Here is a 17125-nt window from a genome sequence, read left to right on the forward strand (position 1 = left end):
GCTCTAATCCAAGCTCTGCTTCTGCATTAGGAATTAATGTGCTCATAGGAATTAATGTGTCTCATAGAATGTGTCTTGAAATGTTTTCCACTTCTTTGAAAGAATTTGAGGATTGGTGTTAATTTTTTGAAAGTCAACTTACAGAATATATTGGCAAAATTGTCAGGAACTGGACTTTTATTCTTAGGGAGACTTTTGATTATTGATTCAATTTCTGTTTAAGCTAACAAATTCCTTTAGAGTTAGCTTGGCAGGTGGTAGAATTTTAGCAATTCCTCCATTTCATTTAGGTTGTCTAATTTATTTGCATAGAGGTGTTCATACTATCCTCCTGTGATTCTTTGTATCTATTCATCTATAATTCACCTCTCTCATCCCTTATTACTTTATTTAAATGTTTTATTTATTTATTTATTTATTTGTAAGTCTAGCTAGTAGCCTATTTAATTTACCCTTTTGAAGAATCATCTCTTGGTCTCATTAATCTTTTGAATTGCTTTTCTGGTTTCTATTTCATTAATTTCTGTTCTAATTTTGACTTGGCTTTGGGTTTGTTTGCTACTTCTGTTATAGTTGATTCAGTTGTAATGTTAGACAGCTTACTTGAGATCTTCACTTTTTGCTAACAGGCCTGTATTGTTATAAACTTCCCTCTTAGGATTGCTGGTTCTGCATCCCATAAGGTCTGGAAGCTGGTTCTCCTTCTCATTGTAACACACTAAGTTTTTAAGTTCTCCTTTTATTTTCTTGGTGACCCAGATGTTGTGAAAACACATGTTGTTTTAAAATATCCATTCTGTGGGGGGGGGGGGGAATACTTGCTTCCCTTTTTGTAGATAATTTCTAACTTGATAGCTTCATGGTCAGAAAAAAATCTTTGTATGATCTCAATATCACATATTATTAAAGCTATCATTTTTGTCCCAACACATGATCAACTCTTGAGAATGTTTCATGTGCACTTAAAAAGATTATATTATATTAGATTAGATTATAAACAACAAAGGCCACAAAAGGGAAAAAATAGCCTCTAGGAGCAGTGGACTCACAGTGCAGACACCAAGCCCCAGCAATAACCCTGGAGGTAAAAAAAAAAAAAAAAAAGAATGAATATTATTTTCTACTGGGGTAAAATATTATGGTTATATTTGTTAGGTTAATTTTGTCTGTGGCTTCATTTAAGGCCTCTATTTCCTTATTAATTTCTTTCCTGCTGGTCCATCTCTTGCTATGAGTGATGTGTTAAGTTCTCCTATTATTGTTTTGCTATTGATGTCTCCCTTAAGAGAGTCCAACTCTTTTTTAAAAAATTTTTTTATTATTATTTATTTTCTCTTTTGTTGCCCTTGGTGTTTTTTTATTGTTGTTGTAGTCATTATTATTGTTGTTGATGATGTCGTCATTGTTGGATAGGACAGAGAGAAATGGAGAGAGGAGGGGAAGACAGAGAGGGGGAGAGAAAGACAGACACCTGCAGACCTGCTTCACCACCTGTGAAGCGACCCCTCTGCAGGTGGGGAGCCAGGGGGTCAAACCGGGATCCTTACACTGGTCCTTGCGCTTTGCGCCATGTGCACTTAACCTGCTGCGCTACCGCCAGACTCCCGAGAGTCCAACTCTTGATCTACTGCGTCACCTCCTAGACCACAGAACATTCTGGGTTTTAAGCTATCTTTCCCTCAAAGCTGTGATGAGAAGTTTTATTGTTATATTGATTGTTACCCCTTTATTATTATAAATCATTTTCTAAATGTATTGCTCTGGTGCCATAAAGTTTTATTCACACACACACACACACACACACACACACACACACTGGATAAACATTGTCAACTACTCTTTTAGGGGAGGGGGCTCAAACTCTGGCCCTTGCACATGGTGATCTGTGCTCTTAGTCAGATGTGCCACAGCCTAACCCTCCTATTTTTATCATCTTATTGGGGGTGAATAATGTCTCATAGGACAGCTGTGGACACATAGGTACAAGCTCTCATTTCCCTGTGGCAAGTGTCTACACCACATTCCCACCACCCACCCAAGTCTTTCTCCACCATCATGTGCTAGATTCTCCACCCATATCCTGTCTCCACTAATCCCAGAGTCCTTTTCACTGCTGCTATACCCTGAATTTCCCCCTTTCTTTTCCTGTTTCTTAGTTTCCATCTATGAGTGAAGACATTTGGTATTTGACCTTCTTTTTCTGGCACATCTCATTTAACATGTTTCCTTCAAGTTCTATCCAAGATGAGGCAAAGGAGACTATTTCATCATTTTTTAAGGCTGAGTAGTATTCCACTGTCTATTATGCCTTCATTTTCTTATCCGTATTTCATTGGGTATCTCGGTTATTTCTAAGTATGAGCTATTACAGATTGTGATATTGTGAAGATAGAAGTACATAGATCTCTCTGGTGTTTTGTGTTCTTTGGATAGATCCTTAGGAGAGAAACTGTGGGATCATAGCATAGATTCAGCCGTGGTCTTCTAAGCAAACCCCAGACTTATTTTCCACAGGGGTTGGACTGATCTATATTCTAGCCATCAGTGTAAAGAGTTTCTTTTCCCCCACATCCTTACTAATGTTGTTGTTTCTGTCCCTTCTTTCTTTTATGCATTTATTTATTTATTATTATTTTTAATTATAAAATAAGAAATACCAACAAGACCATAGGATAAGCATGGTATAATTCCACACAATTCCTACCACCAGAACTCAGTATTCCACCTTCTGCTCCCCATAATTATCCTGGGTATATACTCCCATAGGGATAAATAATAGGAAATCTTCCAATGGGGTGATGGGATGTGGAACTCTGTTGGTGGGAATTGTGTGGAATTTTGCCTTTCTTATCCTATGGTCTTGTTGCTCATTATTAAATCAATAAATAATAATAATAATGACCCTAGTGGCAAAAACATAACAAAACAAAGTAGGTAGAAAATCTATTTTAGGTATATTCCTATGGGCCCATGACTAGTCATTTTTGTCTGAGCTTGATAGCTAACATGAAGGTGGACTAAAATATTGTCTGGGAAGGTGGTGTCAGAGTTGAGAAGAGGGCTAGAAAGCTGGATTAGGGACGAGAGTAGCTCCCAAACTTGTAGTAAATATATAAATACGATAAACTCTTTATTGATATCACCCAGGGCCTATATATATTTACTTTTAGTACAGGAGACTGTGTAACCTCTGAATCCCTGTCAGTTTGGGTTTGCAGTCCATGGTCAAAACTAGCAACATTCTAAGCTGCACCCTTCGGAGAGTGAGGCCGTCCCTACCATTGCTGCTCTACGCTGAGGGCGAGATCCTGGAGAGGCCCACAGGAGGGCTTATGATGAAGTTCCCGATGGAAGTGACCAGTGATGGTAGAGAGGGGTCTGTTAGAGTAGCTCAGAGACTCATATCTTTCCTTCTATCCCTACCTCCTTTCTTTCTGCCTCTCTATAATGCCACAGCTCCTGACAGAGTCTTTCATTCTCTCACGCTCTGCTTTTTTCCTTTCTTTTTTTTTTTAGTAGAGGGTAAGAAAAGGTGAGGACTCTTCCACTGCTCTTGAAACTTCTCCATGCAGGTTTTCCCATATGGTGCTGGAACATGGTAAGGTATGCACTCTACCGAGTGAGCTGTTTCCTAGCCTTCAATTTATAGTCTCCATAGTTGGGCTTCTCTCCCTTTGAAAAAAATTATTAGAATTTACAAAATGTGAACTGAGACTAAAGGCTACATTGGCTATGCTGAATTAGACAGTGTAGACAGTGTTCTAAATAATTAGACATTAGATGGTGCAATTAATGTTGTGGTTGCTCTTTTTTTTTTTTTTTTTTTTTTCCTGTTGTGTCTTGTTAAATGAGTAAGTGACAGAAAGTTAGTTGGCAGAAGGCAGTGTAACTTTTGTTAGAACTCAGTCACTCCACAGTCATGTGGCATCCACTCAGTGTTGGGCCTGGGATAAGAAATGTACTTGATGGGAACTTTGGACATCTTCCTGATTCTTTTTTTTAAGGTCCTGGACAACTGTGGCCACAACGTCACGCTTCTCCTAAGCTACTCTGTACTAAGCTGTCATCAGCGTAGGTCCCTTTGTGTGTGACGCACAGTGATTATTCAAACCTTAGAGTCTTAGTGATGATTAGAATCACTTGATAGTTCAGTTCCAATTCCTCACCTGCAACCACTGTATAGTTAGTGACACGAGGAATACACCTGGCATCACTGGCTGCACAAGTCAGTTTGACTTGAATGGGACAGTTGATCAGGTTTCAAGTTGACATGAGTCAATCAATGAAGATGTGGTGAGGGGACACTCTTGTATGTTATTTTGGAAGAATAAGCAGGAAGAGTGTTGGGTGGCCTCTCTCTTTCCTTGAGTGCACTGAGGTCTTTCGCTTTAGGTTCTGATCTAATCTTTTCTTGATCTTCATTCCAGTGTGACACTTACTATCTCTAGACACTCAGCACCTCTTTGATCTTGGACACTGAGCAATAGCCCCATGACTGCATACTTCCTTGCTTTCTGTTGATTCCTCAGGCTTATGAGCACATTTCTTCTTCTCTTTTTTTTCTACCGGGGTTTTTCGCTGAGGCATTATGCCATCAACATGACTCTACAAATCATACTGAGTGGATTCTTTTAAGTAGAAATTGAAAGACAGTAGAAAGTGAGAGGCAGAGAGAGGACAATATAGCACTGCTCGACCACTCAAAGACACACACATCCAGGGCCTTGTCCAGAGTAAAGTGTGCACTGTACCAGGTGAACTATCTCTCAACACACTTTTATTTTAATTAGCTAATTAAAATAAAATCAATTAAATTAAATTTAAATTAATTAAACTTAATTAATTAATTGTCACCAGGATTATTGCTGGGGCTCAGTGCCTAGATGATGAATCTTCCACTCCCAGCAGCTACTTTTTCTTTCTTCCTTCCTTTCTTTCTTTCTTTCTTTGATAGGACAGAGAGAAATTGAAAAGTGAAGGGAAAGTAGAGAGGGAGAGAGACCAAGAGTCATCTGTACTACTTGCTTTACTGCTTGAGAAGCTTCCCTACTGCATGTGGGGGAGTGGGGGCTTGAACCCAGATCCTTGTGTATGGTGCCATGTGTGTAACCAAGTGCGTCACTGATTCCCCTCATTTGTTTTTCATGGCAAAAACAGTTCTCTTTAAGTAAGTATAGAAGTGAAAGATGTCTTTCTATGTGAAATACAGAAAAGTGAAACACATGAACTTGGGGGGGGGGGAAGTAGTCAGTCAATCTCTAAGACTTTGGGAGGACTGTGGTGGTTATTGCTGGAAGAGAGGGAATGCAACTTCGTTGGTGGGGTGGTATGGAACTTATTCTTATTATCTTGTAATCTGGTAAATCACTATTAAATTGTTAAGAACATTTATGAAAAATAAAAAAATAGAGTGCTAAAAAATAAAGACTTTCTCAGGGGCCGGTGGCATATCTGGTTGAGCATACATGATACAGTGCATGAGTGGTGAAGCAGATTTGCAGGTGTCTGTCTCTCTCCTTCTCTAGCTCCCTCTTCCCTCTCAAGATAATAAAGAAAATCTTTCTCTTTGAATTTTGTGCTCATCACATAAAAAAATGATTGTTTCCTGAGATATAGTTGTAGCTGCTGAATAGAGGTGTTATGTAATCAGTACTTATAGTTATGTAATGGTATTTAAAAAAATTTATATTTATTTATTTTCCCTTTTGTTGCCCTTGTTGTTTAACATTGTTGTGGTTGTTGATGTCATTGTTGGTGGATAGGACAAAGAGAAATGGAGAGAAGAGGGGAAGACAGAGAGGGGGAGAGAAAGATAGACACTTGCAGATCTGCTTCACTGCCTGTGAAACGACTCCCCTGCAGGTGGGGAGCTGGGGGCTGGAACCAGGATCCTTACGTTGGCCCTTTGTGCTTTGCGCCGCTGCACCACCACCCGACTCCCAATGTGATGGTATTTTAATGATTATTGATCCAAGTTGCATTCCACTTTATTTCCTCAGGCATTTTAAATTATTTTGATATTTTTAATTGCCTTATAAATGAAAAAATACTATCCTGTGGTTTCCTCTAGAAATGCTTGTATTGTGGTTTTTTTCTAAGATGGTTGATTTTGTTAAAGATGCTTGTATTTGTTCCCTTTTAATGATTCATCAGATGAATATGCCACACTGTTCATTTCTTCCTGAAATGAAATATTACTTTCACATTTGTCTTATTTCTAGACTATTCCTTCAGATCCTCTGAGATTGGATGAGAAGTCAGAAGAGCTTTCATTCTAATTAATTTGATAATTCAACAATTGAATACCAACCACTCTCCAGGTCTTTTTTTAAATACTAGACTTTGGGTCTAGGAGTGGAGCTTTGTGGTAGAGCTCCCTGTGTATGAGTCCTATGTTGGATCCCTGACACACACCTTCCAGAAATACTAAGCTTTCAAAGAAAAAGAAAAAAAAAGATCCACACTTCAGAAGCCGCTGGTTTATAGAGACACCAAAAGGTAAACTGCTAAACACCTTTCTCTGTGGCTTGTACTAGAGTACAGATGGTATGTCTATGTGTGGGAGGAGGGAGGGTGGACATGGTCTGGTCAGGTCCATCTGGAAGTCCAGGAGAGAGAGGCCTTTAAAGGAGGTGAGCTTTGCTGTCACTCTGGAAGGATAGACTAATTTGCTAGGAATAAGGGTGAGAGAGCATCATAGGTAGAAGAAACTGCATGGACAAAACATGTTCTTCTTGGCAAATTATGAATTGTTCCACTTGGCTGGAGGACTCAGGAACTGAGGCCAAGGACAAAGGATGGTCTCAAATCTGTAAAGCTACACTTTTTCTAGATCATATTCTCAGTGGTTGGTTGGCATTTATATTGAATTAATTGAAGAAATAAAATGTTGACTGTGGGTGATAAAGTAATTTTGATGTGGTGGTAAGTAAATAAAATTAATTAATTTTAAAAAGGACTTTTCCTCAACATCTCTAGAATCTGTCGCTGAAAATAGAATTGTTGAAAAAAGACAAAACAAACTAACTTTATAAAAATTGTTTAAAAATATTTTATTAGCTATTTAACAATGGTTTACAAAATGATAACATGCCAGGGGTATAGTCATATATATATATATGAAAAACTGATCACAGCCACCACTAAGCCTTCTGTATCCCAAGGGCCTTTGATAACCACCATTGTTCTCAAACAGTCAAAGAGACAGACTGGCTAATGGTTTTATTTTTGCAAGTTCATTTGTATTAGTGATCTATATTCCACATATGAGCAAAACCTTCCTGTAGTTTTCTTTTTTTTTAATTTTTTATTTAAGAAAGGATTAATGAACAAAAACATAAGGTAGGAGGGGTACAACTCCACACAATTCCCACCACCCAATCTCCACAACCCACCCCCTCCCATGATAGCTTTCCCATTCTCTAGCCCTCTGGGAGCATGGACCCAGGGTCATTGTGGGTTGCAGAAGGTAGAAGGTCTGGCTTCTGTAATTGCTTCCCCGCTGAACATGGGCGTTGACTGGTCGGTCCATACTCCCAGTCTGCCTCTCTCTTTCCCTAGTAGGGTGTGTCTCTGGGGAAGCTGAGCTCCAGGACACATTGGTGGGGTCTTCAATCCAGGGAAGCCTGGCCAGCATCCTGGTGGCATCTGGAACCTGGTGACTGAAAAGAGAGTTAATATACGAAGCCAAACAATTTGTTGAGCAATCATGGATCCCAAGCTTGGAATAGTGGAGAGGAAGTGTTAGGGAGGTACTCACTGCAAACTCTAGTGTACTTCTGCTTTCAGGTATATATTTTGCAGTAGTTTATGGATACGTGTGCACATAAGCTCTCTCTCACAGAAACTGGTGTATATCTAGGTTATGGGACTTTGTTAGAAAGTGAACTACCTGAGATGAAATTAGAGTGTACTATAAAAGGAAAGGTCTCACCCGAGTAATGTAGCTGAAGGGTTGTCATTCCACACGTGAAGTCTCTGGACACAGTCTGAGGTGAGGCATGTTGAGGTGGCAATCGTTGCGTTGGTTAGGTTGTGATCGGCAGTTGTTTATTTCTTATTTCACTAAGCACAATCACCTCCAATTCCATCCATTTTGTCCTGAATAATACTATCTTGTCTTTTTTCTTCTTTTTAGTTTGACAGTAGTATTCCTTTGAAAATTTGTCCCATAACTTTTTTTTTAGAATAAAAACTTTCTGCTTATTGTTTTAAAATCTTTAACATAGGTTTAAATAGTTTATTATTAATATTTATAAAACTCTGACTACGGTGAAATTGAGGACTGAAAATAAATGAAAGTTCTTTCACTTCACCATTCATTCTGCTCTTGCCACAAACCTTAATTTTTAATTTTTGCTTTTTCTTTGTTATCACTTCATCCAAGGACCAAACAGAAAATATACACACAGCTCCCTGGAAGCTGACTCAGTAGATAGGAGCTTTGGATTCTCAAACTTAAAGTCCCAAATTCAGTCCCCAGTGATGCTCCTGTTCTTTCTCCTCTCATCTGCCTCAGTAACAAATAAAATATTAAAAAAGAAAAAAAAAGAAGAAAGAAAATCTTTTTAAAAAATTCTACACACACAAACCAAATCTTGGAGCAGCTAGAGGTCCTGAGTTCCTCTTTTTCTCAGTAATAAATAAGTGATTGGGGGAAAAATGGCTAGTATAAGTTTGCATATTTGCTTCTCTGTAGGTATTACCAGGGCTCTGCTCGTGTCTGGCTTATGATGATGAAGGTGATGAACCTGGTAGCTTTGTAGAGTCTCTTTGCAGAGACCGACATGCTGTGTCCCCAAGCCCTGCTAGATCTTCTGAAGGCAACTTGATGAAAGCCACCTGCTTCAAGGTCTGACCCGCACTCAGCATCTGTGGGCTCAGGAGTCCGGGAGTGTGGCAGCATCTAGGAGCTATTTCTCAGACTGTAGACCTGTGCAGGTGGTGGTCCAGGCCCCATATATATGTATTCTAAGGACCAGTTGCAGTTGGGGCACTGGAAGGGCCGAGCCTTCCACGAGGTGCGCTGAGCCTGGGTAAAGACGCTCTTGGGGGCTGCAGGGTGTGTGTGTGTGTGTGTGTGTGTGTGTGTGTGTGGTGGGGTGGGGATCTTACAATTAGGGGGCCTGGGGGACCTCGCAGTTCACTGGCATTCACACCTGCAGAGCTGCCCAGGGCAGGAGTCCACCCCTGCCTGCGCTGGGCACACTGCAGCTGCCCCAAACCCCTGCAGACCCCTATTCAGAGCAGAGAAGGCTCTCTCTGCTCCCCGGGGTGGGGGGGACGGGTGTGTGGGTTCCCTGCCTTCTGTCGGCTCCTGCTCAGATGAGACAGATTCCTGTTCATCGTCATCACAGCATCGTTGGAGGGCGGGGGGCGGCTGAGGCTTCAGAGCTGCCTCCCCTACTGACTCTTGTCTGTGATCACTCAGCTCAGGCTCCAGCTTCTGGGAGGTTCTCCAGTTTTTGTTTTCTTACTTTTTTTTTAATTTTTAAAAATATTCTATTTATTATTGGACAGAAATTGAGAGAAGAGGAGATAAGAGGAGAGAGTGAAAGAAAAAGACACCTGCAGCCCTGCATCACTACTCGTAAAGCTTTCTCTCTGCAGGTGGGGACCAGGGGCTTGAACCCGGGTCCTTGTGCAATTTAATGTGTGCGCTTAACCAGGTGCACCACTGCCTGCCCCCCTCCCCCCCCAGTTCTTGTTTTCTGAAAGGATCCCTGTCAGGATAACTTCCTGTTCCCTGTCAGGATAACTTCCTGTTCCCTGTCAGGATAACTTCCTGTTCCTGCTTTATTGCCATGTCCCTTGTCTTCCTTGAGTTTCTGCTGCTCTGGGGGAGCTTGGGGACCCATCTCCTGGGGTTCATGGATCAGGGAAGCCTGGGACCCATGGTCGAGTAGAATGGTCCATCCAGGCTTCTGGCCCACACTGGGGTCATCTCCACGACCCCCCACAGCCTGATTTTCCATGGGAAGCATCTTTTTTGACTCATCCATAATAATCTCCTCGGTAAGTCTGGCTGGTCTCCACATGGTTATGACATTCTTGGGTCCAATAGTCTCTTCCTGGTGTCTGCCTGGTTTCTACCTGTTCTCTTACTCTGTCTGTCCCTTAACTTCCTTACTCAGTCATCTTTGGATAGGCATTTAGTTGGACTCCATATACTGATTACTATGAGTAGTGCTGTTATAACACAGAGGTGTATATGTTTTTCTGAATTAGTATTTTCATGTCCACTGAATATATGAATTTCTGGATCATAAGGTAGTTTGCATTCCTAACAGCAGTGGACCAGAGCTGCTTTTTCTCTATGTCCTCAGCAACACTTGTCATTTCCTGTTTCACAGGTATGAGGCAGGCATGAAGTGATATTTTTTCTTTCTTTTTTATTTATTTTTACATTACAGAATTACATGACGACAGGAGTGTGAATCCACACCATTCCCACCACCAGAGTTCTGGATCTTCACTCTCCTAAGTTCCCCTAAGGTTGTAGACATGGGCCAACCATCTTCTCTACAATTATCTGTTTACATTTATACATAGTTGCCCCTTCTTTTTCTGATTCAATCCTCTCTTTCCCTCCAAGCCACTCATAGCATCTTAGCTACCTCCATATGTCTCTCTCCTTTTCCTTCTCTCTATGAGGTAATATTTAATTATGGTTTTAATTTGCATTTCTATACTGATATATAAATCTATATATTTCTTTACTGTTATATATACAATATATTTATATTGCCATTTTTCCAGGTTATTGGGTTGTACAGAGAAAAATAGAGAGGGGAGATAGAGAGGGAGAGAAAAAGATAGATACCTGCAGACCTCCTTCGCCATTTGTGAAGCGACTCCCCTGCAGATAGTGAGCTGGGGGCTCGAACCCTGATCCTTGCGAGGGTTCTTTCACTTTGTACTATATGTGCTTAACTGAGTGCACCACTGCCTGGCCCCCGATATATAACATTTTTTGTCATATGTCTGTGGATAATCTGTATGTCTTCTTTAGAGAACTGTCTACTCAGACCTTTTGCCTGCTTTTTTATTGGGATGTGTGTGTGTGTGTGTTTATAGTTTTATGCTTTCAATATATTTCCCTTATCAGGTGTGTTATGTGCAAATATCTTCTCCCAATTGATAGATTGTCTTTTTATCCATGCAGACATTTCTTTTGATATATACTTTTATTTTATCTGATGCAGTCCCACTTGCTTATTCTTATTTTACCAATAGGTTGAGTTTCCAAATATGTTTTTAATGTTAAGATCCTGAAGTATTTATTTTATTCTATGCATTTTATATTTTCACATCTTTGATCCATTTTGAGTTAATTTTGGTGTATGGTGCTAAGTGATGGTCTAGTTTCACTGTTCGACATGCAGCAGTACAATTTTTCCAACACCATTTGTTTTCCTACATTCTTGTCCTACATTGACTTATTTTGACTCTTTTATCATATAGTAAGATGTCCAGGGCTAGGGAAATAGCATAATGGTTTACTCAGCATACTTTCATGTCTGAAGCAACTGAGGTCCCAGGTTCAGTTCCCAGCACCATCGTGAGCCAGAGGTGAGCAGTGCACTGGTAAAAAAAAAAATCCATATAAATGTGGCTTAATTTCTAGATTCTGTTCAGCTGCATTGGCCTGAGTACCTGCTTTTGTTCCAGTGCACTGTCTTAGTTGCTGTCACTTTTCAGTATAGTCTGAAACTGAACAAGGTGACTAATTCTTGACTGATGATGTTATCAGCCTGCAGACATTAACTCAAGAGTTATGTGGACCTGGACGGTGTGGATGCTCCCCCTACTCAGCAAGTTCATCCTGGCAGGTAGGTCAACCTGAGTCTTTCCATGGATCCTGTGATTCTGATTGCCTTCTTTGGACAAGAATTACTGACTTCAGAGTAAAGGAATACCTGAACCATGGTCACACACAGATAGGCAACAGAGGCTTTGTGAAACCCCTGAATTTGTGTGAATGTATGTGTGTAGGTGTGTGTTGATATGTTTATCTGCATGTGAAGCTTCGGTGAGATGACCAATCATATTTTCAAATAACTACATGGCCTCCCTCCCTACAAAAGCTAAAGTTATAGTCTTTTAAAGTAATTGTAAATGACTGTGTAATAATTTTATGTTAAGTTTATTATTTTCATATAAAACACACACAGTAAGGGACTGGCAAGGTAACTTACTTGACAGTGCACCTGCTTTGTTATGCTCGTGAGTCAGGTTCCAATAAAAACAAAAAAAACTGGGGGAAGTTTCTGTTCTGTGGCGACTTCCCTTCTGGCAAAGAGACTGTCATGACTGAGGCTCCAAAGTCCCAGCCTCAATCCCATGCACCATCATGAACCAGAGCTGAACAGTGCTCTGGAGTTGGTGTACTGCATCAAAGTAAAAGACTCTGGGGAGGTGGTGGTGGGGAGTTCAGATACTGGGAAAGGATGACAGAGGACCTAGTGGGGGTTGTATTGTTATGTGGAAAACTGAGAGATGTTATGTATGTACAAACTATTGTATTTACTGGCGACTGTAAAACATTAATCCCCCAAGAAAGAAAAAAGTGTTAAAAATGGGGGAGGGGGTGAGTGGCAGTGTAGTAGGTTACACACACATGGCAGGAAGCTCAAGGACCAGCGTAAGGACCCCGATTCGAGTCCCCAGCTTCTCACCTGCAGGGGTGTCGCTTCACAAGCGGTGAAGCAGGTCTGCAGGTGTCTATCTTTCTCTCTTCCCCTCTGTCTTCTCCTCCTCTCTCGATTTTTCTCTTTTCTATCCAACAATAACAGCAATGGAAACAATAACAACAACCACAAAGGCAACAAAATGTATCTCTCTAATCTACTCTTGTTTTATCTCTTAATTTTTTTATTATTATCTTTATTTATTGGATAGAGACATCCAGAAATTGAGAGGGAAGGGGGAGATAGAGAAGGAAAGAGAAAAAGAGACACCTGCCACACTGCTTCACCACTTGCAAAGCTTTCTCCCTGCAGATGGGAACTGGGGCCTTGAATCTGGGTCCTGGTGCATTGTATCATGTATGCTCAACCAGATGGGCCACCACCTGACTTCTACTCTTGTTTTGATCATTGACTTTGGAGTCAACATATAGAGCAGAATCGGGTAAGCAGAATAGGAAATATGACTGTAAAGGGGTATCATGAGAATAGTATAAATCCAGAGAATATTCTGTGGGGCCACAATATTCTGTTTCCTTTATTCTTCAACCAACTGTGAAATCTTGCTCAGAGATATTGTGAAATGTTTGAGTGAGCTGGTTGGTAGGAAGGCTGACATTTGATGAATATTTGGAAGAAACTTAGCCAAAGGGCTAAAGCCAAACCTATTTGTACACACACAGAAACAAAGTGTGTGTGAGCCAGTCAATATGAAAGTTATTCCTCTGAGGGCATTGTTGACTCATCCTTGGCTCACCCCCTTGTAGGTTTTACATGTTCTTCATAGCTCTGGTCATGTGCAGGTTTTTAATGGTCTGCGTGCTGACCCCAGAAATCCAGAGTGAGAGTTTCAAGCTGTGTGGGATCTTTGAGGAATTTGTTACTGGTCTGGCTTCATTTTTTAATTTTTTAAAAATACTTTTATTTATTCTGGGTAGAGACACAGAAAAATTGAGAGAAGGGGGAGAAAGAGAAAGAGAGAGCTACCTGTACCAGGGCTTCACCATTCTTGAAGCTTGTCCTCGGCAGGTGAGGACCAAGGGCTGGTCAGGACTCAGAATGCTAGCCTCTAAGGAGGGATTGGAAATGTTGTTACATGTGACCTGCGGCATCGAGCTCTCAGTCACTTTTTTTTTTTAATTTAACCAGAGCATCTTCAGCTTTGGCTGATGGTGGTACGGGAGATTGAACCTGGGACTTGGGAGTCACTTTTCATAACCATTATACTATCTACTCTCACCCTCTCAGTAATGCTTATTTGTTATTCCCAGAAGTTCCTTCACACTTGTGAAAAATATTCATTTCTTAGGCTAGTTACTTAAAGTTGTGTATAAACCTTCAAGTCCAGATGTAAGAAAAGACAATGAATGCCACCCAGTCTAGAACCCTTTATTACTGCTTTCTGATTCCAAGGTGGTGTCTCTACAGAGTTGAAAGATAGGTGGCATTATGCACATGCACAGAGGAGACATAATATCCTTATTTACCTACCATCAGACTAATTTGCTTTCAAAAGTCCCCTCTCCATAGAAAGTCAGCCAGCACCAGCACCGAGGAAGAGAAGGCCTGGGTAGCACACACATTTGTTGACCTTGTCTCAGTTTCAGTACACCTCAGGTAATTTCCCACTGCTCCAGAGTTCTCCTTCCCCAGGCAGATGAGTAGGGTTTATGCGACTAGGAAGTACTGGGTGAGGGCTTCTAAATACATGTGAATGAGTCCTTGTGGCGCCCTCCCTCCAGTGAATACTATCATCTGACTCTTCTCTGCCTTCTGCTTTGGAACAGAACCCTGTGGGTTTGCCTGGGTTCAGGAGACTTACACTAACATCTGTTCCTTCTCCTCCTTCTCCTTCTTCTTTTTCCTCCTCCTCCTCCTTGCCTACCTCCTTCTCCTTCTCCACCTCCTCCTAGCACCTACTGAGCAAATCTACCTTTTGATTGGCATGATTGATTAAAGATGTTCACTGCTGGTAACGTTGATCATGTGCTGAGACTGTGGTGTTCTTTTGTTTTTCCAGATCTCCCAGCTAAGCCTGAGAATATTTCATGCATCCTTTATTATAGGAAAAACTTAACTTGTAGTTGGAGTGCAGACAGCAGAGCCAAGTATACAGAGTACCGCGTTAACAGAACTTAGTAAGTATATGTTATCGTGCTGTAGACAGACGGCAGAGGTTTTTGGTTCATCCATGATTCAAGTCACTTGTGAAATAAAATACCTTTTCAGTTATAGCTTCTGGGTAACCACTCTATGCAACCACTGACTGGGTTGCCATCTTTGCTACTTAGGTCATGTGAAAAGATCTCTACTTGCAAGGAAAGAGAAGTCCGCCCTCCTCTGACAGCTGGCATATTGACTGAGTGAAGTCCCTTGTTAGAAGCACCATGAAAAAAAAATCTTCAACTAGATTCCTTCTTTTTCTATAATACACAGTTATAAAATTCTTTACCCCCCCTTTTTGTTATTGCCACTAGGATTATCTCTAGGGCATGATAGCTGTATGACAAATCTACAGCTCCTGGATTTGAACCCAAGTGATAATCCTTATGGGGAAAGAAGGAAGGAAGGAAGGAAGGGAGGGAGGGAGGAAGGAAGAAAGAAAGGAAGAAAGAAAGAGAGGAAGAAAGAAAGAGAGGAAGAAAGAGAACAAGTTTTCAAGGTCATAATGTAGAGCTCTCATTATTTACCAGTAGAAAATGCATTATGAAATGCATTGTGACTGTAGCTTTTATTTATTTGGTTTTTTGTTTGTTTTGTTTTTGCATGGGCTTTACCACACTGGGTCAAATTTTTCAGAGAGAGAAAGTGGGGGAGAGAATTGGAGAGAGAAAAGAGAGAGACACTCCAGCGTCAAAGCTCCCATGTGGGGAGTGCCATCATACTTTATATGTTGTGTCAAGGACTAGAACCTGGGTCATAGACATGGCAAAGCAGGCACTTATCTGGACAACAGTTTCACAGTCTTCAGCAAGTGCAGCATTGAATTTTTTTTTTTTTTACACAGTTCCAGGGAGGTTTCCTTGGTTCATAATGCCATAGGCAGACAGAGCAGAATTTTACCAGTGCTATGTACCTTGCCTTAGAGGTAAAGAACAAATTTGAACAGAAGGACACCAAATCCCAAACTATACGTTTCTGATGAGAAGCCCAGAATGAAACTCGAATCCTAAACTGCGTTTCTGATGAGAAGCCCAGAATGCAGGTGCATGTTTAATACTGTAAGTATGGCTGTGGTTGAAATCAGTGTATGAAGCTCACGTTAAATCACTCTTTCCTTCAAAGCTATGATGGAAACAACAGCGACATGTGTGGAAGTAATTCTAACAGTGAGCATCGTGCATCATGTTCTTATTATTCAGGCATAACACCACCGCTTCCGTACACCCTCCAAGTGGAAGCTAGAAATGCAGATGGTATAATTCAGTCGGATCTATTCCATGAGGAATTAGAAACTATAAGTAAGTGTCTGATATAAGTATTCTGATATACTCTTTTATTCAAAGAAATCTGGCCAAAGAGAAAGAGACGGAGGGCAGGCGAGAGTAGATAAGGAGAACCCATTTCCTGTTTATATAAACCCATCTTCCTTGACCTCTCCTGCTCAGAAAAACATCTGGCCCAATAAGTAAAAGACCAATTTTCAGAGAAATGAAGGGAATGCATCCTCTCCTCAGTGGACATTTCTTGGGGTGCAAGGTGAGGGTTTGGGCGACATTCTTTTTGCACTGTTTTCTTTAAAAAAATTATTTTTAATTATCTTTATTTATTGGATAGAGACAGCCAGAAATCAAGAGGGAAGGAGGTGATACAGAAGGAGAGAGACATTGAGACACCTGCAGCCCTGCTTCACCACTCGCAAAGCTTCCCTCCTGCAGGTGGGGACTGGGGGCTTGAACCTGGTTACTTGCGCACTGTAATACATGCACTCAACCAAGTGTGCCACCACATGGCCCCTTTGCACTGTTTTCCTAATGTCATTTATACAGAACAGATTATAAAATATGCACTAGAATTGTCTACCTAGGTATCTTTTCCCATTTTGAGGCAGATGTCATTAGCACCTTTAGGAAAACAAATATAACTCTATGACTTTTTTTTTTTTCAGTAAAAACAGAAGCACCTGAGATTTTGAGTGTGAAACCAATTTTGGGTGTCCGAAGAATGGTTCAAGTAAAATGGAAAAGTCCTCCGGCACCTAGATATTATATTCTAACATACACACTGCGGCTCAGAACTGTAGATTCTCGTCACTGGGTTAGTTATGCCACTATTCTATTTTTATTAAAGTCCAAAGAAGAGAATAATTGACAATCTGTATTGAGTTGGAACAACTTTTCCTATTTTCACACTGAAGATAGGAGACAGAAAAAAGAAAAAAATAGCACAGCACTTTCTCTTCTAGTTTCCCCAAAAGGTTTTTTTTTTTTTTTTTTGCT

At 40.7% G+C, this 17125-nt stretch overlaps 1 protein-coding gene across 1 annotated transcript in view; it reads left to right on the forward strand.

The window, feature by feature from the left end:
• Positions 1–6274: 6274 nt before the first annotated feature.
• The window catches only part of IL31RA (interleukin 31 receptor A), a 42738-nt gene continuing 31887 nt past the window's right edge, over positions 6275–17125 (forward strand). Inside the window, exons 1-6 of the mRNA XM_007518909.2 lie at positions 6275–6498; positions 8699–8851; positions 11753–11831; positions 14707–14824; positions 15972–16147; positions 16795–16943. Of these exons, the coding sequence (XP_007518971.2) occupies positions 8831–8851; positions 11753–11831; positions 14707–14824; positions 15972–16147; positions 16795–16943 (543 nt within the window). The 5' untranslated portion in view covers positions 6275–6498; positions 8699–8830. The remainder of the gene's footprint in view (positions 6499–8698; positions 8852–11752; positions 11832–14706; positions 14825–15971; positions 16148–16794; positions 16944–17125) is intronic.

Source organism: Erinaceus europaeus, chromosome 5 (assembly GCF_950295315.1).
Source record: "Erinaceus europaeus chromosome 5, mEriEur2.1, whole genome shotgun sequence".
Classification (NCBI taxonomy): domain Eukaryota; kingdom Metazoa; phylum Chordata; class Mammalia; order Eulipotyphla; family Erinaceidae; genus Erinaceus; species Erinaceus europaeus.